This window comes from Ziziphus jujuba, chromosome 3 (assembly GCF_031755915.1).
Source record: "Ziziphus jujuba cultivar Dongzao chromosome 3, ASM3175591v1".
NCBI classification, from domain to species: domain Eukaryota; kingdom Viridiplantae; phylum Streptophyta; class Magnoliopsida; order Rosales; family Rhamnaceae; genus Ziziphus; species Ziziphus jujuba.
In genome coordinates this window covers 26,055,015-26,081,242 of record NC_083381.1, presented here as the reverse complement: position 1 = coordinate 26,081,242, position 26,228 = coordinate 26,055,015, and the positions used below count along the sequence as shown (strand labels likewise).

Below are 26,228 nucleotides of genomic sequence, written 5' to 3'. Positions count from 1 at the left end.
CTGGAACTCCAAAAACTCTAACAAAGTAGCTGACTTGCTGGCTAAGAAAGCCATTCAGGCAGGCTCTTCTTTTCTTTGGTTTGATTGTAACGATGGTTCTCTTCCTAGGGATATTTCAAACTTGATAGCCACTGATGCCCTTGGATGTAACCTATCTTTGTAATTCCTTCCTCTTGAGGATGTGTTTTTTTGTATCTTGTGCAATGAAATGTTTTTATTCACCAAAACAAAATAAAAAAATAAAAAAACTAAATTAAGTAGTATTCTCAAGTTTGATTGTTTTTAAAAGCAAGAAAATGAAAATGCGAACATAAAATGTCCCCCAACTAAAAAAAAATTATGCACGGGTGTTGATGTGATTGCTAAAACTAATATTCCATGAATAGCCTAATTATTATAAATTCTTATCCATATCACTACACAAAATGATAAAAATAAAAATAATTAAGCAAAAAAAAATGATAAAAATAAAAATACACAAAAAGTAAAGTATGTCCGACCCAATACTTCTTGTTCCAGGATTTTCTTTGTTAATTTAGCAAAAAGCATTTTCTTTGTTAAAATTAGTAGGAGAGGGTCGGTATGGTACACATTATTACAGATAAGATACACAACCTTGTCCGAAATTTATTGTGAAAAATAGGGGTAAAAGTGGAATAAAAAAGTCCAGACTTTCTTGGTGCAACAAAGGTTTTTTTTTTTTTTTTTTTTTGGGTCTTGGAGAAAAATCTTTAATATATTAACCGCCTCATGGTTCGTGTGTCGTCCATCATCATACAACCCTCATTTCATTTTCTCACACTCTCTCTCTCTTCCTCTCTCTCTCTTTGAGATTCTGTGTCTTGTCAAAGATCAAAGATCCTGAAAATGCTGGCAGTGTTCGACAAATCGGTAGCCAAGAGCCCCGAGGGCCTCCAAAGCCCTCAATCCGACACCGTTTCGGCTCTGAAAGATGGGTTTCTGGCCCAGCACTTCTCCTCTGTTCATCCTGGTTCCGTCGTCGTCAATCTTGGTTCTTCTGGTACTTTGGCCTACTCCCTTGATAGACAAAACCCAATTCTCCCAAGGTATTTAAACGTATACCCAATATTAAATATTGCCCATCTGTTTGTTCTTGATTATTTATTTGATTTATACTTGATCTGATCTTAATAATATCTTTCTTTTCTTTTTTTTCTTTAAGGGGAATTTTTTTTTTTTTTTCTATGGGTTGATTGTTATGTTTTTGTTGGAATAAAGTTACTAGCTTTCGTTTGATGTGAGTTTTGATATGGGTCTGTTGATCTGAAGTAACCTCCTTGAGTTTTTGGTTGTTACATTGATTCTGTTGAATCTGGGGGACTATTTTTTTTTTTTTTTTTTTTTTTGTTTGTGACATGGTGGAGAACATATTTTAAGTGATGATTATGTATGTGGTTTTGAGCACGGCTCGGAAAAAATAAGAATCACAAGGGTTTGGCATAAAATATTTTAAGATTTTGTTTTCTACTTATGACAGAATGTTATTCTCTTTTCTTTTTTTCTCGAGTTTCTTGGCAAGTGAAATGGGGTTTTATTTATTATTTTTATTGTCTCCAAGTCCCCATGGTCAAGGTTTCTATCTTTTTCTTTTTTCATTGTCATCAATAATTTCTTTTTGTTTAGTATCAACTGCAACCATTTACACGATTCTGTATTTGCAGTTCATTTCTCTTAAAAAGTGCTTTTAAGTTCCAGCTTATTGTTCTTTGTGATGTGATGTTTAGCATATAGTCCAAATTTGGAGATTTGTTTTCTTAATAATATATAATTTGTCAGATTGTCCTAATATTAGACAAAAGAAATGATTTTGTTTTGATTGTTTTGTTGTGAACCAAAAGAAAGATTTTTTTTTTTTTTTTTTTTTTTTGGCTATAATTGTTCTGCTTGTTTTTATATGGTTTTTGATGTGCTAAAGTTATCAAAAGAAAGGTTCTATTGTATGAAAAAGGTTCTGTTGTATGAAATTATTTTTTTATGTTGGTCCGTAGAGTTTTAGAAGTGCCCTTCTTCTTTCTACTCTCTTATGAAGTACACTTGGATGTTGTGAAAATACCTGTTTGTAGATGCATGGTTTTTTCTGTGTTAACTGCTTTTGTTGTTTCTTAATGAAATCATTTATAAACGCGGGGTTGTAAGGTAAACTAAATTGGAGATTTTATAGTTTTGTTTTGACGGCTTTGCTGCTCTTATGTTCAGATTGTATCTGTATAATCCAGGAATGGGTAATAAATTCCATTAATTTTCTTCTTTTAATTTTATACAAAAAAATTTAAGGATTTGTACTTGTTAAGTTTTTTCCCTTTCTGTTAGCACTTTGATCCATTTTTCCTTTTTGTATTCTCCTTTGATATTCTTAGGCTGTTTGCGGTTGTGGACGATATTTTCTGCTTGTTCCAAGGCCACATAGAGAATGTTGCAAATCTTAAGCAACAATATGGATTGAACAAAGCAGCAAATGAGGTGATCATTGTTATTGAAGCTTATAGAACCCTGAGGGATCGGGGCCCATATCCTGCTGATCAGGTTGTGAGAGATATCCAAGGGAAGTTCGCATTTGTTCTCTATGACAGTTCTACAAAATCCACATTTTTGGCTGCTGTGAGTAAAACTTTCTGCCTAAAATAAATGCTCCTCTTTTATGGCCAATTGCATTTTGTTTTGATATACTTATTTTACAGATAACCAGCTTACTAATTGAGCTTTTTTTGTTCTTGTTTTGTCTAGGATGCTGATGCAGGTGTTCCATTCTTCTGGGGAACAGATTCTGAGGGCCATCTTGTTCTTTCAGATGATGAAAACATTGTGAAGAAGGGCTGTGGAAAATCTTTTGCACCTTTCCCTAAAGGTAATAAATACACATAGGAAAGTTTTTGGAAAATTGAGCATCTCCTTGTACTCATTTGTGCGTTTTTTTATTTTTTACATTGTGGCTGTCCAAATAATGGAAATATTGTGTATAAATGTTTTTAAAGATCTTTTTTTCCTTGGTGGATTTTGAGGGCACGAAATTAGGAAATTCAAAAAACATGGGAATGGGGTTGTATTTTGCTTGTTGTGGTTATCTATGCATCAAAGTTACATTGCATCTCATGAGAAATCTTATCAATTTCCCTTTATAAATCTGACTCATTTCTAGCATCTCATACTGATCTCAAAATAATGTTTTTCTTTCCACTTTTTGTTGTAGCACTTGGCATTTGCCATCTTATAACTCACCAGCGTCTAAAGTGTTAAATTGCTTGTGTCTGTTTTGTTTTTTCTCAGGCTGCTTCTTCACAAGCTCGGGAGGCTTGAGGAGCTATGAGCACCCCCTTAACGAGTTGAAGCCGGTGCCAAGGGTAGACAGTTCGGGTCAGGTGTGCGGTGCAAATTTCAAGGTGGATTCAGAGGCCCGCAAGGAAAGTGGTGGCATGCCAAGAGTTGGAAGTGCAGCCAACTGGTCCTCAAACTACTGAGCTCATAACAACTAGTACTGTAGGCAAGGCTCTTGTTATTATTAGGCCTTGCTTCTCTTCTACTCATTGTTTTTTTCCGCTTTCATCCCATGATAATGATTGCTGCTTCAAATGGGTACTGAAATTTTAATTTTTGTAGACACGAAGACATGACTTTGTTGAGCCATACTACATGTTTGCTTACTCTAAAACCTTGGCCAAGACCTGGTGGTGTATAACATTAAATAATATTTACCTTGTGTAAAGGCTTTATGACATGTAGCAGACTGTTTCTCTCATATATTTGTCTTTATCTTCCGTTGTCACATTAGATCATGCTTGCCCAAATGACTTGTATAGTTGTTCGGTTTAAAAGAAGTCTATAAGAACTCAAGAATTTACAAGTACAGTGATTAGAAGTACAGTTATGAAGATGTGGCGAGCTCCCATTTATCCACTCAACTTTAGATTCGAAACATTGAGAAGTCAAATATGGTTTCATGGGTAAGTTGGTTTGGCATTAGGTTGTGCCCAACATTAACCATATGTTATCTGGAGTATAAAGCAGTACAGCTGAGGCCCTTGTAACTAGGGTTCGAAATTAGCAGACTATTACATCTATGATATGATATCTAAGTGCAACCGTGTAAGTAGATGGCATAAAAATTTAACATTTTAGCTATTTTGCTGCCTCTAGTTTTGTAGAAAAGTCGCTGAGCTTTTAGTCCTTTGCATCCACAATGCCCCCGGATGATATCTGAAAAACGTGCTCTTTCTGTCAAGGATTGATTGTGAAAAATGAAATTTGACTTTTAGCAAGATCAGGGTTTTCTAGCTGAGTGGTTAGTTTTAATTAAATTAGTGGAATGAACATGCTTGAATAAAAGGATATTGCTTCAGCCTCGGGCAGGTTTGGAGCATCAAAGACTTTGCACACACGCTGTTCACCTTTCCCTTTCCTGAACATCAGCCTAATTGTGGCTGCATGGGCCAGAACATGCCCTCCTGCAGGTTTCTTTGGATCTGATATGAACACTCCACCACCTGGATCAGCAATAACTGCAACCAAAAATTTTGAAGATTTGTTTAATCAACCATTAAGCTTTTGTAGTCTTATTCTTAATCCTAAAATAAATAAACCTATAAGATTTAGGGAAAACATAAGAGTAAAAATACAAAATTGTGGAGTTTGTATTGTCATAGTATTTGATTGTTGGCGTCTCCCAAGAAGGGAAAAGTTAGGAGTTAAATTGGATATAGATAGATCTCGTTAAATTGAGTATAGATAGGTGTCCTAAAGTAATTAACAATTACCTTGGTTGGTCATGTACACTGCAACATTGAATTCCTCAGCTATCTTTATCAGTCGAGAGAGCATCTGTGCTAGTTTTTGCTGCAATGTAACTCATTTATGTCATGAAAGTGAAACGGCACACACATAACCATAATCCTAAATGATTATTAGCAATCGAACAAACTACATGGAGTTAACCTGGCGATCTGCAAGTTCTCCTCTTCCTGTGAAATCCACGCGGAAGAGAGCAATCACTGAATCCACTATCTGAAAGAATGAAGCAAACAAAAGCATCAACCTCAAGGCATATTGATATTTATTCCACAAGATAATATAGTTAGTGAAAGTCTTACCAGAAGTCTGAATGGTTCTTCAGACATTTTTGCAGCCAGACCGAGAAGCAGGTTATACTGATGCTCATAAGTGTATGCACGGGCATAGATAATCTTTTTTGCAATAGAGAATATAAATGGTTAATTTCAGATACACCAGTGTGCACTCCTAGAGTCCTAGTTCTACCATAGAAATAGGGAGGGGAAAAAAAAAAAAAAAAAAAACAAAACAAATAACGCTCACATTGTCAAGGACAGCTCCTGGGTCCATGCCAAATCTCTCAGCTATTGGGATGATTCTATCAGGTCGGCTGCCAGCATGTAGTTGAGAAGAAAACAAATAAAACAGAGTCGGCTTTGTTTATTTATTAATCTTTTTATAATTTTTAATTCTTGTTATAGTTCATTGAAGCGGATCGTCAACATGCAACTGAAAATGTCAAATGTAAAAAGGACAACTAAAAAGGATACAACGTGCCTTCGGTATCAATATAAGCAACTTTGCCGTTCCCTCCCCGCATCTGAGTAGGAAGCTGCAAAGGTGATTGACAAGCACGATCATCAAGGATTTGGCAATTAAGAAACTGTTGTTAACATAATATGCAACTGGTCATCATCAACCACCGTAATCAATTTAAAACACATGCCATTCTTAATATGTTTCCAGAGTACTCTGCTGCGTCTTAGTTCCAAAATAACCACAGTTGCAAGGTATGATTTTGGATGCCAGGTAAACTTCATATTTAGAGATAACCGAAAAATAAAGTGAACTTGAAAAGGCAAACCACAATAAGCTCTACTCTGATGCAGTTCAGACATTCAACAGCCGAATAATATCAATGACTACCATGACATGATAAGGATGGAGGAAGAACCTGTGTAGAAACACAAAGGGTATGTGCAAGCTGTGTTTTCCCAGACCTGAATCGGTGTTAAAGATATACAAAAATACTATTAAGTGTCTCGAGTATCAACAAGTAAACAATAAATGCCAACGACGAATCAAAAGACAATACGCCATGTTCTCACCTGAATTCCCCAAAGGCTTCCGTTATTGCCAGAGTTTCAATTCCACCTTTTTTTAAATTTTTAAACGAACAAAATTAGTGTTAATTCATATTTCCAAACATAAAACTCAAATTAGGAGAAATCAAAGTTATTGAAAGTGACACAAGGACTAATAACGCAAAATTACCGCCTAAGAGTTCATCGAAAGCTTGGCTTCCAGTTGTAATACGGACCACTGACTTTCTCTAGGAGCAAAACAAGGACCGAAAATTTTTAGAGTTGCAACGAAGCATTATAAATCGTCTGGTGTTACTTGACTTTATAAAAAATTATTCGAATGCTCAAGTCTAAGGAATCGATCTAGGCAATAGAAAACAAAAGGATCTTCAACTCACTTTGAGCAAAGCATCGCTTCCAGTAATATAACCAAAATTCTGATAAAGAAAAGAAAATAAAATTAGAAAGAAAGTATAAGGCAGAGCTACAATTTATAAACTCAGGGATTAATGTTACTGACAACTATTTTCTCAGCAGCTTCGCAAATCTTATCAACTTTAGCCTCCGATAAACCTTTGATCCCCGTCAAGTTCTGAAGAAGTAGAAATTTTAAAAATGGGACCGAAACATTCACGATTCAGAGGATTCGAACTGAAAATCGTCGTGTATACCTTCTTCGTATGCATCATCAAGCCATTGCAGGTGTAGATTCCTGCATCTTGTAGCTTCTTCACGTCTCCGGCGTTGATTCCCTGAGAAATTACTGCACAAAAAGCACAATTCTTTACTCTAAATTCAAATTTCATGCCAAAACAGGCGGAACGGAGAGAAAATTTAGAATCCAGAGAAAAATCAAACGCAGAAAACATAAAACTCAAAATTCTAAATCATTTGAAAACGACTTTGAGATTGTAATCTTCTAAACGAATCAAAAAATATATAGAAATTCTTCATCTCATAAGCTGAATTTGAAACGATTTACAGGAATCGGAAATTCAAAAGTTATGAAGCAAAGGAAGTGTGAAGCGTACACTTGTCGATGGATTCGAAGAGGTCCTCTTCGTCTTCAATGTCTTCTCGTTCAACGAGCTGTAACTGGCTCTGTTCTTCGGATCTACGCACCATCGTTTCAGAGATAACACCAAGCTTAGTCTTAGGGTTTTAAAGTTGTTTAGAAATGTTTGAAAAAACGAAAAAAAAAAAAAAAAAAAAAAAAAAAAACGACTGCGCAGATTCAGATCGACTTACTTGAGAGAAGAAATCATTTTCGTAGAGCAGTTGAAGAAATCTCTGAAACCGAAACGATCTGTTTTTGTTGTGCGTCTTTGAGAGAGAAAGCGCTAATTTATAATGGCGGTAAACAAGGCTCATGAAGTTCGCCACGCTGCTTTAAGCGGGAATTTTTTCATTTCTTTTTTTCTTTTTTTTCAAATTTTTAAGGCTCCAACGTTCTGATCTTGCCACGTCATGATCAATCGTTAAAAATCTCGTGCTTCAAGCCGCGTCCGACCGGATTTTCGATTTTATTTTCGATTGAATGAAAATTACAAAGTCCTTTTTTTTTTCTTTTTTTTTTACTGATTACATGTTTAGGTATTCTTTGTTATTTGGTAGACTCAAACTTTTACAAACTGAACTATCATATTTGTTTAAAATTATAAAAATATTAATAAAGACTTATAGAAGCCAATCTATTTATATTTAATTACTGTTAATATTGGAATTTGCGTTTTGAGGATTAATTCATGATAACAGATTAACAATTTAAAATGCTTTCCTAATTATTGGAGATTAATCCTTCTCTCTCTTCTCTTTTTTTTTTATTATTATTGGAGATTAAATTTTGTCTAGAATATGGTTTGGAAAAACAAAATTATGGGAATATTGCATGGGATTAAGATATGGGTCTTAAAGCTTGTGTTATACATCTTTCCATGTGTGATGATTTTAAGGTTTCAAGAGGCACTAATAATTAATATTGAGAAGGCTATAGTTTTGAAAAATAATTATGGACATATGTACTATTCATTATTTTATTTGGGACAAAACGTGTCTCCTTCATATTGGAACCCCGACGTCTTTGTTGGCTTGGCTTGGAATGAGAACTTACTCCAATGCATAATTGCATATACATTTTTTTTTTTTGTTTTTTTTTGGGGGGGGTAATTATATACTTTCTAAGTATACGTGGCAATAATGGGTTCGGTGCCTTCTGGGTCTGGTCATTTACCTTGGACCAAGGCTATTTTCTCATACGACTTTGGGCCTCTCTGTTGAACCTATATTGGGCTAATTGTTTTACCTTATATGGACTTTTTATTTTTATTTTTTTTCGAAATTCTAAAAATTTAGGGAAAAGAATCTTTTAAAGCAGATATTTATATATATATATATATATATATTTGTATGTGTGTATACGAAAAATGCTTAGGGGCTCAAAGTGACTTCGAAGAATGCGAACTCTATGGTTCAGACCACTTGAGAAAAGACAAAAAGCAAAAGCAGAGCAAAGTGAGCCAATTAAATTTCAAAGGGAATTAGGAAAAAGCACACTTGTTAAATACATGACCGTTTTGATGTGGGTTTTTTATTCATTAATAACATTGTTTAAGCCTCCTTTAATAAATATGCATCATCAAGTGGTTAAGAAATATTTGGTGGAGATGATCTCAATGACTTGGCAAAAGCACCTGTACGTGTGTCTCATGGCATCATTGTCGTGGTCTAGGATTTACAGTTCAAGATATGAAAAAAAAAGTGCATGAGTATTTGAAGGACATGATCAATGGAGCAAATTTAGCTCATAATATTCTTGCTGGTCAAGGTATTGAATTTATAGTCCCTCAGGATAGTTTGGCAGCAAGACCACAGTTTATTCAAATAATGATCACGAATTTAAATTTTAAAATAAAAAATAAAAGTACAGAACTTGTAGACCAAGGCAGTAGAAATTGTCTCAATTGTGCTGGAATATGACATATTTAATATTTAGACTTGACAAACCATAAAAAAATATTCGTATAATATAATTATTTGGAGATATGTGTTATTCATGGAGGCTGTAAAATACTTAAAAATAAGATTAAATTTTGTCTATGAAATTAATTTGATATATTGATTATAAATTCCTATTTTAATTAAGAAAAAGGAAGATTGTAGTGATAGCCATGATGGGTATTGATCAAGTGTGGTCCTTTTTGTATGATGTTCTTTAGTCTGCAGTGCACAAGGCTCTGCGTCTTTTTCACTGCTGTAATTTCAAAATCAATGGTGGAATGTTGGAAACCTGTTGAATGTTGAAGAGATGGTATTGGTGGATGGTAAAGGATTTCCATAATGACTAGACAATGTGTATTGGCAATCTGGTCCATATTTGGATTGTTTTTTCATTATATGCATGCCCTTTTGGTTAGGAGTTAGGAAGTATTGGGTAGAGGAGAAGGAATGTATATATATATATATATATATTTTTTTTTTTACCCCTTTTTTTTTTTTGGGTAGATAAAGGAAATAAGAAAAGTTTTAGCAAGAAAAAAATAATAAGAAGAAAATAAGAAAAGTTAAGTGGGATCTCTATTAAAGCGTTTTGGTATTAGAAGTAAAAATAAGAGAAAAATATTGATAAATTTTATATGTTTACTATGAACAAATATTAGTGCTTTGAAATGATTATTTTCTTACTTTGACTGCTCAGAAAAGTAATACAAAAAAACAAAAAGAAGGTAGATTATCAGATGTAATTTTGCTTATAATTCAACCAAACCCTCCACTTTCTGACGTTTGTTTAATTTTAGGAACTCTTTGACTGTTCTTTCCTTTCTTCAACCCTTTTATCAGATTGATCCAAAAACCCAAAATAAAAAAATAAAAAAAAAATAAAAAAAGTAAAAAAACCCCTCTTATCAACCAAAATATTTACCATCACAAATCACAAGGAAAAAAAAATATTTACCATTACAATACTCTCTCTCTCTCTCTCTCTCTCTCTCTCTCTCTCTCTCTCTCTCTCTCTCTCTCTCTCTCTCTCTCTCCATCCTTGTGTAAAAATACAAAAATCCATAAATTATGGATGATATATGTATCAATTTTTTTTTGAATGAAAGATGTTCATAAGTTATCACTTTATATTAATATAGGAAAAAATAATAAATATAAGCAAATATGTTAAGTAAACTTATTAAATTTTCTAAATTTAACAAAATTTTAAAATTCGAAAAACTCTAAAAAAAATTTCAAAACAAACTTTAAAACAATTCGATTTTTTTTTAATAAAAACAAATCGAATTATAATTAGAATTCAATAAAATGTAGTTTCTTTAAAACATTTTTTTTTTTTTTGGTCTCGTGATTAAATTGATTGTATTAGTCATACTCGGATTAAAGGACAAAAACTAAAATTTTATCCCATTATAAAAAATGTAAATAAAAAATAATAATGATGCTACACGTGCTATCCACGTGCAGCTTTGCTTAAATTTAACGGTAAAATTCCTCACCTTCTTCCTGGTATAATCCACCTCTCTATTTTGGAAACAAACCGAAATGCGACGTATTTTACTTAATTACTTAAATACCCTGCTATGGAAAAATCTGAGGTGTGCCGAAAATATGGAACTTCTTTTTTTTTTTTTTTTTTTCTTTTTTAACTCTCTCTCTCTCTCTCTCTCTCTCTCTCTCTCTCTCGATATATATATATATATAACCCTATTGTATTTACAAATAAACTACAGTGCCACTAGAATCTAGGGTTTTCTCTCGCAAGCATTTTTTTCTTTTTCTTTTTTTTTTTTTGGTCGTAAGGGAGCGGTCCTCTTCTTGTCCCGCTCCCCTTTCGATTTTCCGTCACTTTCCGTCTCTAATTTTCCATCATCTTTCTCATTCAATGTTATATGAGCTTGATTTTCCTTCCTGCCAAACAGATCCTATTCAAACCTTTCAAGGCTTTCTTCGAATATTTTAGTTACGAGCCACCCTTTTTTTTTTTTTTTATCGTTTAAATTTCCGATCTTTATGAATTTCTTGTTTGAATTTATGCCCTTTTGACAAATAAACAACAGCAATGCAGGTCCCTAATTCGGAAAAAAGTACCGAGCTTCCCGAAACTTCTGGGGTACCAGAAGATTCAGAGTCCTCCAATTCATCTTTATTAGCAGGTTATAGTAGCAATGCTGAGGATGAGTCTGTTCTTGATGTTTCCGGGAAAAGTTTGGATTTTTCTCTGATGGAGAATTCAGATGACGCGGTGAAGGGCCTGTATATTTATAAGAACGTGTTTAATCTGATACCCAAATCAGTATTTGGGGGTCTCAGTCGATTGAGGACTCTGAAATTCTTTGGAAACGAGATCAGTTTGTTTCCCTCTGAGTTTCGAAACTTGATGGGGTTGGAATGCTTGCAGGTGAAGATATCCTCACCTGGGTTTGGTGGCCTGCAATTGAACAAGTTAAAGGATTTGAAGGAGCTTGAACTGTCGAAAGTGCCACCACGGCCTTCGGCTTTTCCAATAATGAGTGACATCGCTGGGCTTAAGTGCCTGACCAAGCTCACTGTTTGTCACTTCTCAATAAGGTATGTGTTCAGTGTGTGTGGTTTACATATTATATTAAACTCCTTTAATTGGTGAAATTGTTTGATGACAAGGTTATATGATGAAGGGCTTGACTTGGTTAGTGTGAATAAGTTGTTGTATTGTAATGCAAAAATATAGAAAAAAAAACTAAAAATTATTGTAGTATTGCCGTTATGATCTCTATATAGTGTGATGTTCTTTCATAGATGGTTATTAGACTCGACCTATTAATAAGAAATTAGGTGCGGTAGATTGCTTTGTTGGTTACTATTGTAAATATTTTATTGTGGTTTTGGCTTTTAAAATTCAATTAAGCTTCTCAACTTGCTCACTTGCTTATGACTTTAAAGGGTATACATTGTAGACACATTCAAGCGCATATAAATTTCACAGCATCTAGTTATTTTGTTACACGAGAGAAGGCCTTTATATGTGTAGGCTCTGGTGATAAAATTTAGTTTTTATCTACAGTCCAGTGTACAGTAGACTCCTTGGAACAGCATATATGTTAAGACTTTGATATGTTTTGGCTGGTGGTGATAAAATTTAGTTTTTATGGACTGTACAGTACACTATTAGGAACAGCATATATGGGAACTATCATGAAAGTGAGTACTTTGAAATAGTATTTTAATATATTTGAGCCTTCCTCTTGACAAGTATATTGAAGGTCGTAATGTCTTTAAAAACAGAGAGAAGTAAGGTGTTAGTCTTTATTCTCTGCTGTATGTAGGTGCTGTTATGTTGGAATTATAGGATGTGAGATCCGTATGAACTCTCATTGTTTTTATTCATTTCACATTTATTTTCAATAAATGAAAGATGAAACATTTTGTAGATATTTCATATGCAAGAAAAAAACAAGTTCATTAATTGGTATGCCTTAGAAAATGTAAGTCAAGTTTTGGTGGTGGTCTAGGTGGGAGGGCTCTGAGATTGGAAGATGATTTTTTCAGTTCTTGTGGTGTGCTGTCTAGCATATACGTTTTAATTGAGGAGAACCACTTGCAATGCCTAATTTATGATAAGTAATCTGTTTAATTACTTGGATTAATCGAGTCCATTATTTATTTATTTGTATTTTGTATGCATTTCTCTTTCAGATACCTTCCTTCAGAAATTGGTTGCTTAAATAAATTGGAGTATCTGGATATTTCCTTCAATAAGATGAAGAGTTTGCCAACTGAAATTGGCAATTTAAATGCCTTAATATCCTTGAAAGTTGCTAATAATAAATTGGTGGAAGTACCTTCGGCTTTGTCCTCCCTGCAAAGATTGGAGAACTTGGATTTATCAAATAATAGGTTAACATCCTTGGGTTCTCTTGAACTTGGTTTGATGCATTGCCTACAGAATTTAAATCTTCAGGTACCTAGCTGCAACTACAAACTGGAATTAGTATTTGTGAAGTTCTCCTTTTTCGTGTTCCTATGAATCGGATTAATCACATTCCAAAAAGTACTTCCTCAGTTGTTGAGTGTTATTTGTTTCCTAATTATACGTAATTATCACCAATAATTATTTCTCTATTTGTCTCCTAATTAATTGCTTAGCTATGTTATTCTGTTTTGCTTTAGACATTTTAAGTTGTTTGCATACCCATTGCTTCATTCTTACAGCTTATTTTTTTCACTCTCATATGCTGATCGCATGCTTTTGTATTGCAAAACTTACTACTTGTAAACTGACAATTTTCATGTGGTTTGCTTGAGGAATAGGATGATGATGGTGTACAACTGTTTGTCATTTATCATTTCCTGTTCGTTTTTATTATACATTCTTTGTTGTTGTATCATTTGTAACTTCATCTACTTTTACTTTGGAAGAGATTATTAGATGTTTGTTTCTTTGAATTTACTTCATGTTAATTATTCATGTGATTCTACCTTATGGTTCAGTATAACAAGCTCAATTATTGTCAAATACCTTCCTGGATATGCTGCAATTTGCAAGGAAATGGCAGAGATACATTCAATAATGAACTCATTAGTTCATCAGTTGAAATGGAAGTGTATGACAATGGTAATCAGGAATATGATGCGAGTCTTTCTCGCAAAGGTGAGGATTATGAAAGTACTTAAATTTTTCTTATTAAATATCCATCTTAAATATATAAAACCTACATGTTAGTAAAATTGGTGCAGGTTCTCATCATTTATCAGCAAGTCTAATAACTGGCTCTGCATCAAATAGTAGATGTTTTGCAGCTCGGAAGTCAGGTAAAAGGTGGAAGCGTAGGTTTTATTTGCAGCAAAGAGCTCGTCAGGAACGTTTAAATAGCAGCAGGAAGTGGAAAGGTATAGATCATTCTAAGTTGTTATCCATGAAGGATGATGGAAACTTCAAACCAGGCAGCCTAGATGTTGCTGTTGAAACTTTTGCGGAAGGTACATCTGAAATTATAGGTTCAGATGATTATGATAAAGAAATACTTCCTGGCGAAGGTGAAAGTGAAAATCTGTCTAATAGTTGTGAGGATAATGATGTCACTTTGAAAAAGCAGCTTAATGTAGAAAATTGCTCGTGCATCAGTGTTGACTCTACTCCTGTAAATGAAGGTGATAAATATGATTCTTGTCAGCATGATGGATGTTCCATTAAAAAGGGAGTCTCTGAGAAAGATGAAGGTTCACCTTCAGAAGTGTTAAAAACTAATTCAAAGTCCAAGAGGCACTCTGATAGAGATCTTGATAATCCAAAACCATGCAAGACTCGGAGACCTATTGATGATAGTGCTGGTTTGTCTCGCAAATACAGTAATGTCTCATTTTGTAGTGTTGAGGATTTCCTTCCAGATGGCTTCTTTGATGCAGGGCGAGACCGGCCCTTCATGTTGTTGAAAAGTTATGAGCAAAATTTCCATCTTGACTCACGTGAAGTTATTCTTATGGACAGGTTATTTTATTCATGTACTTTTTTCTGATATAGACATCATTTTCCCTGTTTCTGCTTAATGGGTGGAAAATCTATGGTATGTTGGTTCTGTACTTTAAGTGACTTTGGTTGTTCTTACCTTCAGGGAAAAGGATGAGGAGTTGGATGCAATTTTACTCTCTGCTCAAGCATTGGTGTTTCGTCTGAAGCAGTTAAATTGTTTAAGTAGAGACAGGGATTGGGTTGATGAGCTCCATATTGGGTCATTGCTTGCTCTTTTTGTATCAGATCATTTTGGTGGCAGTGATAGGGGTGCCATTGTTGAAAGGACTCGAAAATCTGTATCTGGTTCAAATTACCAGAAGCCTTTTGTTTGCACCTGCTCAACTGGAAACAGTGATAGTATTAGTACGCTGACTAAACCAACCGTGGAGTCTGTCGAAGATATTGTTTTCTCTGATCTATGTGAAAAATCGATTCGTTCTATCAAATCAAGACGAAACTCCATCATAGTTCCCATAGGGAGCTTGCAGTTTGGTGTATGTAGACATAGAGCATTGCTAATGAAGGTGATTTTTATACTGCAGTATTTTCAAGTATAGATTTGTCTTTTGCTTATAGTTAAAAAAATAATAATAATAATAAAATAATTTCTTTTGCTTTGATGGTTCTCATGTTCTGATGGAACTATAATTGCTACAGTATCTGTGTGATCGAGTGGATCCTCCCATTCCCTGTGAGCTTGTAAGGGGTTATCTGGATTTTATGCCACATGCCTGGAATATCATTTTAGTCAAGAGGGGTGAATCATGGGTTCGAATGGTAGTTGATGCATGTCGTCCTCATGATATTAGAGAAGAAACGGATCCTGAATATTATTGCAGGTTAGTTGTTCCTTTCATTTTTCTTCTAATGGTTGTAAGGTTTCCTTCCCAAGACCTTTCTTTGTTATTTTTGGGTTTTTATATATATATATATATTTACTTGAGGGATTTTTATATTTATTTTATTTTATTTTTTCTTTCATGTTTTGATTTGTTGTAATTTGACTTCACCTTGAGTTCTGCTTGAAAATGCTATTCCTACAAATTTTTGGGTTTCATGCTTGATGGTCTTCCTATCTGCAAAACTAGGATGTGCATACTGTTTCCTACAATCCAGCTTATCCTTAGATAAGTTTCTCATGGTTGGAGATATGTAAGGTCACTTTTGTTGTAAATATACTTGTTTTAGTGTGTGTTCTTTCTTTCTTTTCTTTCTTCTTCTAATTATTCCACTTCGTCATTTTCTTTTAGGTATTGGTTTCACTTTACATGTAAATTTTAGTTTTACAGTTTTGTTATTTTTTCAAATCTCCTTTGGTTTAGAATATGTGGTTCGTCGGTCTTTATTTATGAAGGAGGTTGCAGAGTTTCCATTACTTAAGAAGTCTAATGTTGTTGCTACTTTTCCGATGTTTCATTCATGAAAGTCTATTGCATAGGCCTCATTTACTAGTAAAATTTAGTAAATTTGATTAAATTGCATGACTCTATTTGAAACTTAATACATCATTATACTATCTCTGTTTATTTTTCTTTTTCTTTTTCTTTTTCTTTTTATTTTTGAAGTTGTATGGTTGGGCTAAATTACAGGGGTAGCGATCTTCCCCTTTAATAAGGGAGAAATGATCCACTTGGCCAGCAGGGCTAATAGTCAGTTGCTACCTATTTTCTGTAATTATCCGTATCCTTGTCTTATTTTATATTGCTCTATTTTGTGTAATATCAGTATCCTTATTATCCCATGGGTCCTTGACACAGGTATATTCCTCTTAGTCGTATTAAAGTTCCGCTTTCCTTTCAAAGCAGTCTCGCTCCTGGTTGTTCTTTTCCGTCATTGGCTTCTAGTAAAGAAATTTTAAAATCAGCTTCTAGCTCTCTTATACAGTGCAAATTGGGCTCAGTTGAGGCAGCAGCGAAGGTAATTTCCTTGAAATGTCTTATCGAGCTTTACCTTTCTGTTGGAAATATTTTGTGTTGTTTTTCCTACCTTCTATATTCAGTATGCTGGTAACTGTCATTTGTTATCTTGTACTTGTTAATCCGAATGTTGGTGCGTCCCTATTTATATTCATGATTCATTGTTTCCACGCCCATATGTCTTTTTGTGTGGAATTACTTTGTCTTTCAGATTTTGGAAATATTATGTTTCATAGTTTTCTCTTTTAAGATCTCTATATGGAAATGCTATCTATTCAATAAGTATAATTTGCTGATTTAGTTGATAGTTCTGTTGAAAGTACTGAACAAGGTTCTAGGCTCTTGCTTCTTTTGAGAACCTCTGATTGAATTGATACTTCTGTTGAAAGCACTGATCAAGATTCTATTCTCGTGCTTCTTTTAAGAAAATGAATATCCAATAAGTGCTTGGTGTCCCTATCTTGTTGGACGCTGCAGGTGCGGACTATTGAGGCTAGTGGGACTTCAGCAGATGATATTAGGAATTTCGAGTATGGTTGCTTGGGAGAAGTAAGAATTTTAAGTACTTTGAAGCACCCCTGCATAATAGAAATTTATGGGCATCAGATATCTTCTAAGTGGGTTCCTTCAGGGGATGGAAATTCTGAGCACCGTGTATTACAGTCTGCAATCTTGATGGAGTATATAGAGGGAGGATCTTTAAAGGTAAATTTTACTGTAGCTGGTTATAGTCACCTTTTGTCTGATGTGCTTTTGATTTATTCTTAATTATTGTTATGTGCATATGTAACAGGGTTACATTGAAGAGCTATCAGAGGCTGGTGAGAAGCATTTGCCAGTGGAGTTGGCACTTTGTATTGCTAGAGATGTTGTGTGTGCATTGGCAGAGCTGCATTCAAAACATATCATTCATCGTGACATTAAAAGTGAAAACATCTTGATTGATTTAGATAGGAAGAGGGTGGATGGAACTCCTACTGTGAAGCTATGTGATTTTGATAGGGCAGTACCCGTTCGTTCTTTGTTGCATACTTGCTGTATTGCTCATGTAGGAATATCTCCACCAGATGTTTGTGTTGGTACTCCTCGATGGATGGCTCCAGAGGTCCTGCGGGCAATGCATAAACCCAATGTGTATGGATTGGTAAGTTTATTAACCATACAATTTAAAAATGTGGGGATTGAAACTTGTAAAAATTAAAATATTGAGTTAATATGACATTGTTTATTGGTATTGTTAAGTCTATCCTTTTTGGTTGCAGGAAGTGGATATTTGGTCATTTGGATGCTTGCTTTTGGAAATGTTGACTTTGCAAATCCCTTATCTAGGGCTATCTGAAGTGGAAATCCATGATATGCTTCAGGTATCTCTTTTCAAGCTTAGTGTATCTGCTATATATTTAGATATGATGAATTCTATTTAGTACTTAATTTTAAATAATAAATAGTCAAAGCAGAAGTTGGGATGATCCTTCTCCTTTATGAAATGATAAATCCCCTTTTCTGTTTGGACAATGTTTGAAGCTCTTTGGATCCTCCCACTTCTGCTACATTGTCCTCCAAACAGCATAATAGAAAGTCAATGTCAACATTTCAACCATACATTAGGATTTTTTTGTGGGTTAAAAATTTGTGGCTTTGACCTAATTTGCTTTCTACTTTCATATATACATACAGTCGGGTAAAAGGCCAAAGTTAACAAATGAGTTGGAGGGACTAGGGTCATTGAATGAGCCTGCAATGTCTCAATCTGATACTGAGTTGGAGGAAAAGGAGGATGAATTAGAAGCTCTTAGATTCCTGGTTGACTTGTTCCGCCAATGTACCAAGGAGAACCCAATGGACCGTCCAACCGCTGAAGACCTCCATGAAATGTTGCTTTCGCGCACGAGCAAATTTGCCAGTTCAAGAAGTTAGGAAGAAGATTAGGTCAAATTAAGGGTAATGATCTATCCCCTATACATTTTTTTGTAGCCTTAGAGTTGTACCACATTAGTATTCCTTATAAAGAGTTGGGGATTCTCCAAGAGTCATGTGTCGTAGTTGCTTTGATTAGGTTTGGCAATTAGGGCACTAGATTTTTATGTCTCTTTACTTGTAATTTCCATGGCTTAGGGGGTTTAGATACAAACCAAAAGAACATTCTTTGTAATCTAATCTAATTTAGATTTGTAAATTCTGTTGCATCCAATTTCTGTGTTCAACATCTGTATCAGAACAATTTTTCACTTGATGAATTATGCAAAATGAATACTTGGTACTTTTTTTGACATTAGCTTCGTTGCATTCTTGCATGATAATTTCTTCTGTAATTTCTGGCTCTTTATCCTTAATTAACCCTGTTCGTCAATTCGAATTTCCTTCGCCGTTCAATTTTTTGTTGGATAATCCCGGTGAATGGCTTAAAACATACAAGTGCATGGCACTAGTTGTCTTCTTGATTGAAATTTGCTATTCTGATGAACATAGAGTTGTGTGCTATAAAGAAACTGGGTTGTAGAATTTATTATTATTATTTTATGGTGGTTGATCTTGGTTTGCAGGAATGGTATTATCCTACGTATTGAATCTGTATTTCTTTGTTCAATTATTATTTCTTCCAGGGAAAGAAAAAGATACAAGCTAGTTGCTTAATAAATAATTGTTTATTAAATTTTCTTTTCTTTTCGAATCTGCCATATATTGGAAGCCACTGCTTTCTGAAATTGCTTTCCGTTTTTATAAATAAATAAAAGATTGTGTAACATGGAGGTTGACATGGGTTATTTTAAAAAGTTGACATGGGTAATAATTCAAACAGGTTGAATTGAAATATGAATGATATTATTGTTTATGTATTCATAGATCTTATTTAAAAGTAAAACAAACACCATATAAAAAGCAAACCATAATTATCAGCAGTACGCAAATATTTACAACTGAAGTAAATTCCATCTAGCCTAAACCAAGAGATTTATAGTCAAATCAGATAGTTATTCATTCAATTGAGCTCTTCTAGGCTTGAAATGAGCAACAAAGATATTTTCTGACCATCATTTTCTAGGGAAAATTACAGTCAAAAAGAGGGAAAAAAGAAAACAACAGTAGATCAAACTGTAGTCCAACAGTAATTGACTAGGTGCACATGCAGCAGGTTGTAGTAATAATTAAGCTCTTGTCACCCAAAAGGAAAAGGTCACAAGCTTTTCTTTCCATTAATAAACAAAAATGTATACAGAGAGAGAAATAGTAAATTATACTTTGCATGAGAGGCCCTACACTAGAAGACCAAATTAGGTTAAAATATTTGTTTTATAGAAGGGTGTATGGTTACTTTATGCCTTCACCGTGTATAATAAAAACTGTGGGTGTGGGTTGCCTTTTATGTGACCATCTAAATTAAGGTAAGAGAGAGAAAAATAGTAATTTTTTTTGCCTCCTTATAGAAATAAACTACAATCTATATCACTCAGACTAACGGGACCACTTTACTACTACACTTCCTATTCTTGCTTACCATCTTCAAACTCTCTGCCATTCTGGAAATAGGGACCAGTTTTCACCACCATTTTTTTGTTTTCATTTTTTCTATAATCTAGGGCTTTATAGGGGTTTTCAGGGAACACAACCCAAAGACTCTCACCCACCTTCACTTTCATCACTCTTTGCCAGTGAGAGTCAAGTGTTTGAAAAAAGATCTTAGTGAGCCCCAAAACGTATATACTTTCTCTCCTCTTGATTTATATTATACAACACGCGTGGTTTCCCTCATTCTTCCTTGTCGTCCATATAATCATTCTATCATGCATTTGACACATTAAAATCTTAAGGCTTATAAACAAACTTGATAATTATTCACTTTTTGCCCGTTAAACACTCCTAAAATTACACAAACACACACACACACACACACACACACACAAAAGAAAAAAAAAAAAAGGCTGTGCATTTGATTCTATATAACCATAGCAAATGGACAATCTTTTCTTTTCTTTCTTTCTCTCTCTTCTTTTTTTTCTTTTTTTTTTTTTTTTTTTTTAAATTAATGGAGCTTTAGAGATTGAAATGTCTACGCTTTGCTAGAAATTTACTACCCCAGTTGGAGCACATTTTCTGCAAAGAAACAACTGGACCACTATGAGGGTCTGTAAAATGTAAATTTCAACTACAAGGCATACCCAACAAAAATCCTGTGACCAAGTAATTTCTTTGGTGTCCTTTCCTATTTAAGTGCAAGTTGACATGTAACCCTCTCTGCAGTACTTCTTCAATAATACTGTTTTACCCAGAAGTTCTTAATACTTAGGATAGTGACTTTTAGTTTTCCCTGCATAAGGGTGTTAAGGCAATTAATCAAATGAAGTTATGCAATATATGCATGCATGAGTCATCCTCTGGTATAGGACCTGGTTGTACCGTCAATCTTATCTGGATTGTTCTAATAACCATCGTTTCAAATTGTTGTACCTTTTGTATCTTAAAGTGGGGATCATAATATCTTTTTTAAGTTTGCAATAGCTTCAAAGGCTAGCATTAGGGAAAATTTAACTTTTTTCAGATTCTTAACGGAAATTAATGAAGCTAATTAACAGGGAATTCAAAAATCTAGGTAATAGATATGTAATCAAAAGAATAGGGGATGCTGTATTTATTGGCATATCTTAGTACACTAGATAAAACAAATAATAGCAGTACCAGACAGATGGTGTCAAATTGGCTTATAAATGGACCCATTAAGATTAAGAAAAAGATTATTAAGATTAAGAATCTAATCGTTGAGTTTTATGAAATCAAGGAAAATATTACAAATCCATATATTGTTGTTTTGAATCACGTGGCAACGTTTAGTATACTTTTGGACTGTGTAGATATGCTACTGGATTTTATGCTCAAGCATACACAATATAGTTTTTATTTCGTAAAGGGGGGGAAAAAAAAAGAAAAAGAAAAAAAGAACATATATTTCTCTTTATTCTTTTTGTCGGCAGACATCGGCTTATAATTCATAACCAAAATAATCCATCACATATAGTTTGTATTTCCATTGATAACTGAATTTTTTTTTTTTCTTGGTGAAAAGTTTGTTAACTGAATTAAAACATTAGACACCTATATAATATATAATTAACAAGGGTCTGTAATATAATCTCAAAGAAAAAAAAAAGAAAAAAAAAAGAAAGAAAAAAGGAAAAAGAGTATAGTTGACTTTCAATGAAAAATATTCGCTAGTGGTACCATTTATATATATTTATATACATAAAAAAAAATATATATATATATTGGATCGAATATCTCATACATGTGTTACATATTCAGCATGATCGATGCCTCTCTGTTGGTTTTTATCAAACTTCGAAAACTACTGTAGCAATCTTAATTATATGATTCATTTCCGAAGTAGTGCACAGCACATGCATTAGAATTAGAGCATATCCAATTGCAGAGAAAGAGAAAAGAAAATATTGCTTAATTTACATATTATATATGGAGATGAAGAAAAAGTTTTTTGTTATTAGGAATAAAACAAACACAGTAGTAGAGAATATATATATATGTAAGACATGAACCCCTAGACCTAGCTGGAAAACCTAAGGCCAATATTGTGATGTAGGGATCTCAAAATGTTCAATCATTATTGGCCCACTGCAGCTCACCAAAAAGTGAGTACTTTCTCATCATGTTATAGGTATAGTCTACATAGATTGTACATTCATTTGTTTGAGGAATATATATAACTACCAAAGGCATATGTTCCATGGCATAAAAATATAAATATATATATATATGTGTGTGTGTGTGTGTGTGTGGGTGTGTGTGTGTGTGTGTGTGTGTGTGTGTGCTGGTGTTTGTAAGAGATATATAGGGGAGGTAGAAAGACCTATAGAGTGGGAAAGAACAATACTGGTTAGTTAATTGGAAAAGAAAACGATTCCATTCGGCTTTTTAAGCAGCAAATGAAATCTGGAAAAGGTTAGGCAAATCTAATCAAGTTCCAAATTACTAAAACAATGATACTTTGCATTTTGTTGCCTTTACAAACATGATCTTGATTCTACTTCATAATATAAAGCTTTATTCCAGCTTATCAAAGGGTGACCTTGCATATTCTACTTCTCAAATTTTAATTCCCATCATGACACCTAGTGTTTAATATAAAGAAAAAAGAAAGATATAATTTTTTTTTTTTCTAAAAAAACATCAATGTCATTTTCGAATTGGTCTTATCTTATTTTTCTGTCTTTATTTTTATCCACCATTGATATAATTACACTTCAATTAACAACATTAAAAGAAGAAATGAAAAAAAGCTAATTATAATGTCCATTATTATGAAAATAAAATGTGTCCCGCAAATATTATAGAAATTGTTTCAAAAAAATTATTTTTTAATGGTAGTAGCTAGAATGAATATCAAATTGACACGGCTTAAATATTGGTAAAGTAAATACCCATTTATAATGGCTCGAATATTTATTGTAAAATTTTTTAGAAAACAAATTTTTTTTAAAAAGTCAAAATTTTCAAAAAAAACAGTTAATTAAATATATAATTAATTAATAGTTTCAAAAAAAATTTGTGTATATTATTATTGAAGAACAGTTTTAAAATTGATTATTTATTAATGACATATAAATTTAAACAATATCAATTTCTATATTACGTAAAAAATAGTCCATATTTAATTTTTGACAATGATCAAAATAGCATAATAATAATAGCTACATTTTAAATTGAAGTGGGATTCTATCAATAGTTAAACAATAATAGTGACAAAAAAATAAGAACAAAAAATCTCCATCTATCATTTTCCTAGTTGTCAATATCAAGTGTTTAATTCCAACGAGTAATTTATGTTAGCTGGCATCAATCTTTAGCAAGGATACCAAGCATTCAACAAATACGAAAAATTTACAAGAAAAGGGTTAGTATCAATGAACAATGGAAAAGATGCTTATATGGTAATTGGATGAAATGCACATTAAATACAAATACAAATACAAATGAGAGAGAGAGAAAGAGAGAGAGAGAGAGATTCATATTATTAATTTCATGGGAATTTAGATGCTTTTCTCTGCTTTGTGTGTGTGTGTGAACCTCTTATGCAAGACCTATGGAAACCATGCAAAATGGTCCCCTCTATTACCTCTCATTAGGCTCTTGGCTGATGCTTTACTGCTCACTGTCTCTGTGAGAGAAATATCAAAAAGAGAGAGAGAAAGAGAAAGAGATCAATGTCAAGGGTCCCCCACCCCCCTTTTTAAGGCAGTCAGATCCCAACCCAAAAAAGCTATTAAATGCCCTTATAAATATATACACAAAACAAACCATTCACTAATCTCCCTCTGCAAACTACATGGGGGTTAGTCTTGGCGTGATAATATTCAATTTGCATCATTTGGGGACCACTTTTTTTTTTTACTTGGGATTTATTTTATTTTTGTATTAATATAAATTTCAATTTAGCTTTACAGTAGTGCCAAATATTCCCATCTAATACAGTAAATTTATAATACCAAATAAAATTGATAATTTTGTTTTCCCTTCCTCATAACCTCTATTTATAGCCCCTCTTTTCCATCCTTCTTCTTCACCAAAATTCAAACCCCTAGCAAAATGTATCAGATTATTAATAGGTCTCTCTCTCTCTCTCTCTCTCTCTCTCTCTCTCTCCTTTTTACAACTATCTTGCCCTAAATAATGAGTTTGTATCTATCTCTTTCTCTCTCTCTCAATCGTGCACCACTACCAGTTGAAGCTGCCAGCATGATCTTAACCTCTCTCTCTCCTTTTCAAATTATATTACGAGGGAAGATCAGATCATGCGGCAGTTTCACCTGTTGCTGGTACCACGAGAAAAACCCTAATTTCACACTTTTCCTGGCTTTAATTTTATTTTCTTTTGCCAAATCCCTAGAGAAAAAGGAAAAAGGTATGATTCATGGCTCATATAGATTTTTGGGATTTTGCTTTTCTCAATGTATATGTTTGTTGCTTGGTTGGGTTTTTTTTTTTTTTTTTTTTTTCATTTCTTTTTATAGTGCAAATTGAACTTATGATTGAGAAAATGTTAAATTGTTTGTGCCCTGTTAGGGTTTTTAGTGACAGGATTTTTGTTTGTCTCTCAGTGCAGTTTCAATGATTTCAAGATCGCTTCTTCTTGATTAAGCTTTGGTCGTTGAGCCCTTCATACTGTTGAAGCTCTGCCCGTACTCTTTTTGATAATTATTTGAGTATGCAAATTCTTGCATCAATATGTAAATAGATTTTTAATATATTCATATAATATAAACTACTCAGCTTTATGGCTTGTCTAGTCTATTTATTTTAGGGCTGGGTCTACAATATAAATCTGGTTTTACATATGCTTGGTTGACTACCACTAAGATATTCATATGCACTTAAACTTATTTTCTTGTTGATATTTGGGATAAGCCCTAGTTCATCTAGGGTTTTCTGTGAAGTGGGTTTCGTTTTTTGTTATGTTTAGGGATCAGATCAGATCTTGAAGGCATGCTTGTCTCATTAGGTTATTTTACTTTCATTTTACATGTCTATTTTTTTTTTTTTTCGGTGGGTTCTATCACCATTCTCTGAGGTTTTTCACATAGGTTGAAGAATGTCAAATATTCCAACCTCTAGCCAGAGTAAGAGGCGAAAGAGAGAGAGAAAGAGAGAGAGAGAGTTGTTGACGTAGACCTCTAAGTTTGATCGTGTATTGAGATGGTCAGAAATTGAGTTTGGGTCATCTAATACTTGATATTATATGGATATGAATGAGATTTTTCAGTCATGATATTTGTGGTGAGAATTCCAAAGGCTGGAGAAAGTGATAGAAATAAAAACTGACATGATTTCGACAATGGAACAGTGACTTTGTTCCATTTCAAGATTCTTCTTTAATAATCTTGTGCCTCGCAGATCTTGTAATTTTTGCACATATATGTGTGTATATATATTTTCTGGCTTAGGTTTATACCCTTTGCAAGTGTATAGGTATATATATATATATGTGTGTGTGTGTGTGTACTTTAGCAATTCTTCTTCTCGTATTATATATATTTCCAATACCCAAATGATGTCAGAGTGTAGAATGAAAAAATGATGATTGAAGATCTCTGATAATAAGTGAAATATGTCACTACTCTAATGCCTCCAAAGGGCTTTGATTTTCTTGTATTAGGCTCTAAGCTGTTAAATTTTGGGGACAAGCTGTTATTTAATATTACAAGCAAAGTGAACGTCATTGAGAATTTCAACTACTTAATTTACTTTCTCATAAAGGGTATTGTAAATACAAATATGATTTGAGTTAATCCTTCAGGTTCCAAAAAAACTAGTTTGTGTGCTTATTTTTCATGGAAAGCACAATCATTTTGGCATATTTTCAGAAGGTAAAAGTAATAGTGCTTATCAAACTATTCTCTTATTGGATATGAAAATTTATGAAGCAGCCAAAATGATCAAACAAAATTTATATATACTTTTACCTTATTGCAAAACCATTTTCTTATTGGATATACAGCAATTCATCCAAACTCTCTAAACCCATCTGAACCCCTTCAATTTCAGTTTTGTTAATGTTAAAGTCTCTCTCCCTAGCTAGTCTTCTGTTCTTATTTTCCCTCGTGTAATTAATTATATAAGCTTATACGTTAGCCAGTGATGAACTTTTGACATCTTTCTTGAACAACCCAGTTTGGATAAGATTTTCCATTAATTTTTCAATTTCCAAGAGAGCCATATACCAAACAATTTTAA

The 26,228-nt window shown here is 33.5% G+C and overlaps 3 protein-coding genes and 1 long non-coding RNA gene across 4 annotated transcripts; 3 read left to right on the top strand and 1 right to left on the bottom strand.

Annotated features, from left to right (window-relative positions):
* The first annotated feature begins 752 nt into the window (after positions 1-752).
* Positions 753-3,754, top strand: LOC107423150 (stem-specific protein TSJT1). The gene is made up of 4 exons (XM_016032672.3): positions 753-1,067; positions 2,379-2,619; positions 2,746-2,866; positions 3,286-3,754. The coding sequence occupies exons 1-4, from the start codon at positions 868-870 to the stop codon at positions 3,474-3,476; spliced, it is 753 nt and encodes a 250-aa protein (XP_015888158.1). The 5' UTR covers positions 753-867; the 3' UTR covers positions 3,477-3,754.
* Positions 3,755-3,968: 214 nt separating this feature from the next.
* LOC107423149 (meiotic recombination protein DMC1 homolog) lies at positions 3,969-7,486 on the bottom strand. Its single transcript, XM_016032671.4, has 15 exons — positions 7,335-7,486; positions 7,118-7,200; positions 6,758-6,849; positions 6,607-6,678; positions 6,485-6,523; positions 6,277-6,334; positions 6,111-6,156; positions 5,957-6,002; positions 5,553-5,614; positions 5,326-5,392; positions 5,103-5,195; positions 4,948-5,016; positions 4,770-4,848; positions 4,348-4,514; positions 3,969-4,221 (listed from the first exon to the last, which is right to left on the bottom strand). Exons 1-15 carry the CDS (start codon positions 7,349-7,351, stop codon positions 4,177-4,179), a joined length of 1,035 nt encoding a protein of 344 aa, XP_015888157.2. The 5' UTR covers positions 7,352-7,486; the 3' UTR covers positions 3,969-4,176.
* A 3,317-nt stretch (positions 7,487-10,803) lies between these two features.
* LOC107423136 (uncharacterized) lies at positions 10,804-18,765 on the top strand. The gene is made up of 11 exons (XM_016032656.4): positions 10,804-11,654; positions 12,759-13,023; positions 13,554-13,713; positions 13,800-14,550; positions 14,675-15,098; positions 15,232-15,413; positions 16,332-16,491; positions 16,968-17,195; positions 17,284-17,634; positions 17,753-17,854; positions 18,168-18,765. The coding sequence occupies exons 1-11, from the start codon at positions 11,146-11,148 to the stop codon at positions 18,405-18,407; spliced, it is 3,372 nt and encodes a 1,123-aa protein (XP_015888142.1). The 5' UTR covers positions 10,804-11,145; the 3' UTR covers positions 18,408-18,765.
* A 4,932-nt stretch (positions 18,766-23,697) lies between these two features.
* On the top strand, positions 23,698-24,832 carry LOC107423126 (uncharacterized). The gene is made up of 2 exons (XR_001581930.4): positions 23,698-24,399; positions 24,596-24,832. It is a non-coding gene; the product is annotated as an uncharacterized LOC107423126 (long non-coding RNA).
* The last annotated feature ends 1,396 nt before the right edge of the window (positions 24,833-26,228 follow it).

Excerpts from the sequence above, each read along its gene's own strand:
- LOC107423136 (XM_016032656.4), top strand. The coding sequence starts at position 11,146 with ATGCAGGTCCCTAATTCGGAAAAAAGTACCGAGCTTCCCGAAACTTCT. Across the intron at positions 11,655-12,758 it reads GTTTGTCACTTCTCAATAAG|ATACCTTCCTTCAGAAATTG; the intron begins GTATGTGTTCAG and ends TTTCTCTTTCAG. Across the intron at positions 14,551-14,674 it reads GAAGTTATTCTTATGGACAG|GGAAAAGGATGAGGAGTTGG; the intron begins GTTATTTTATTC and ends TCTTACCTTCAG.
- LOC107423149 (XM_016032671.4), bottom strand. Across the intron at positions 6,335-6,484 it reads GAAGCGATGCTTTGCTCAAA|AGAAAGTCAGTGGTCCGTAT; the intron begins GTGAGTTGAAGA and ends TTTTGCTCCTAG. Across the intron at positions 6,157-6,276 it reads TTTCGATGAACTCTTAGGCG|GTGGAATTGAAACTCTGGCA; the intron begins GTAATTTTGCGT and ends ATTTAAAAAAAG.
- LOC107423150 (XM_016032672.3), top strand. The coding sequence starts at position 868 with ATGCTGGCAGTGTTCGACAAATCGGTAGCCAAGAGCCCCGAGGGCCTC. Across the intron at positions 1,068-2,378 it reads CAAAACCCAATTCTCCCAAG|GCTGTTTGCGGTTGTGGACG; the intron begins GTATTTAAACGT and ends TGATATTCTTAG. Across the intron at positions 2,867-3,285 it reads TTTTGCACCTTTCCCTAAAG|GCTGCTTCTTCACAAGCTCG; the intron begins GTAATAAATACA and ends GTTTTTTCTCAG.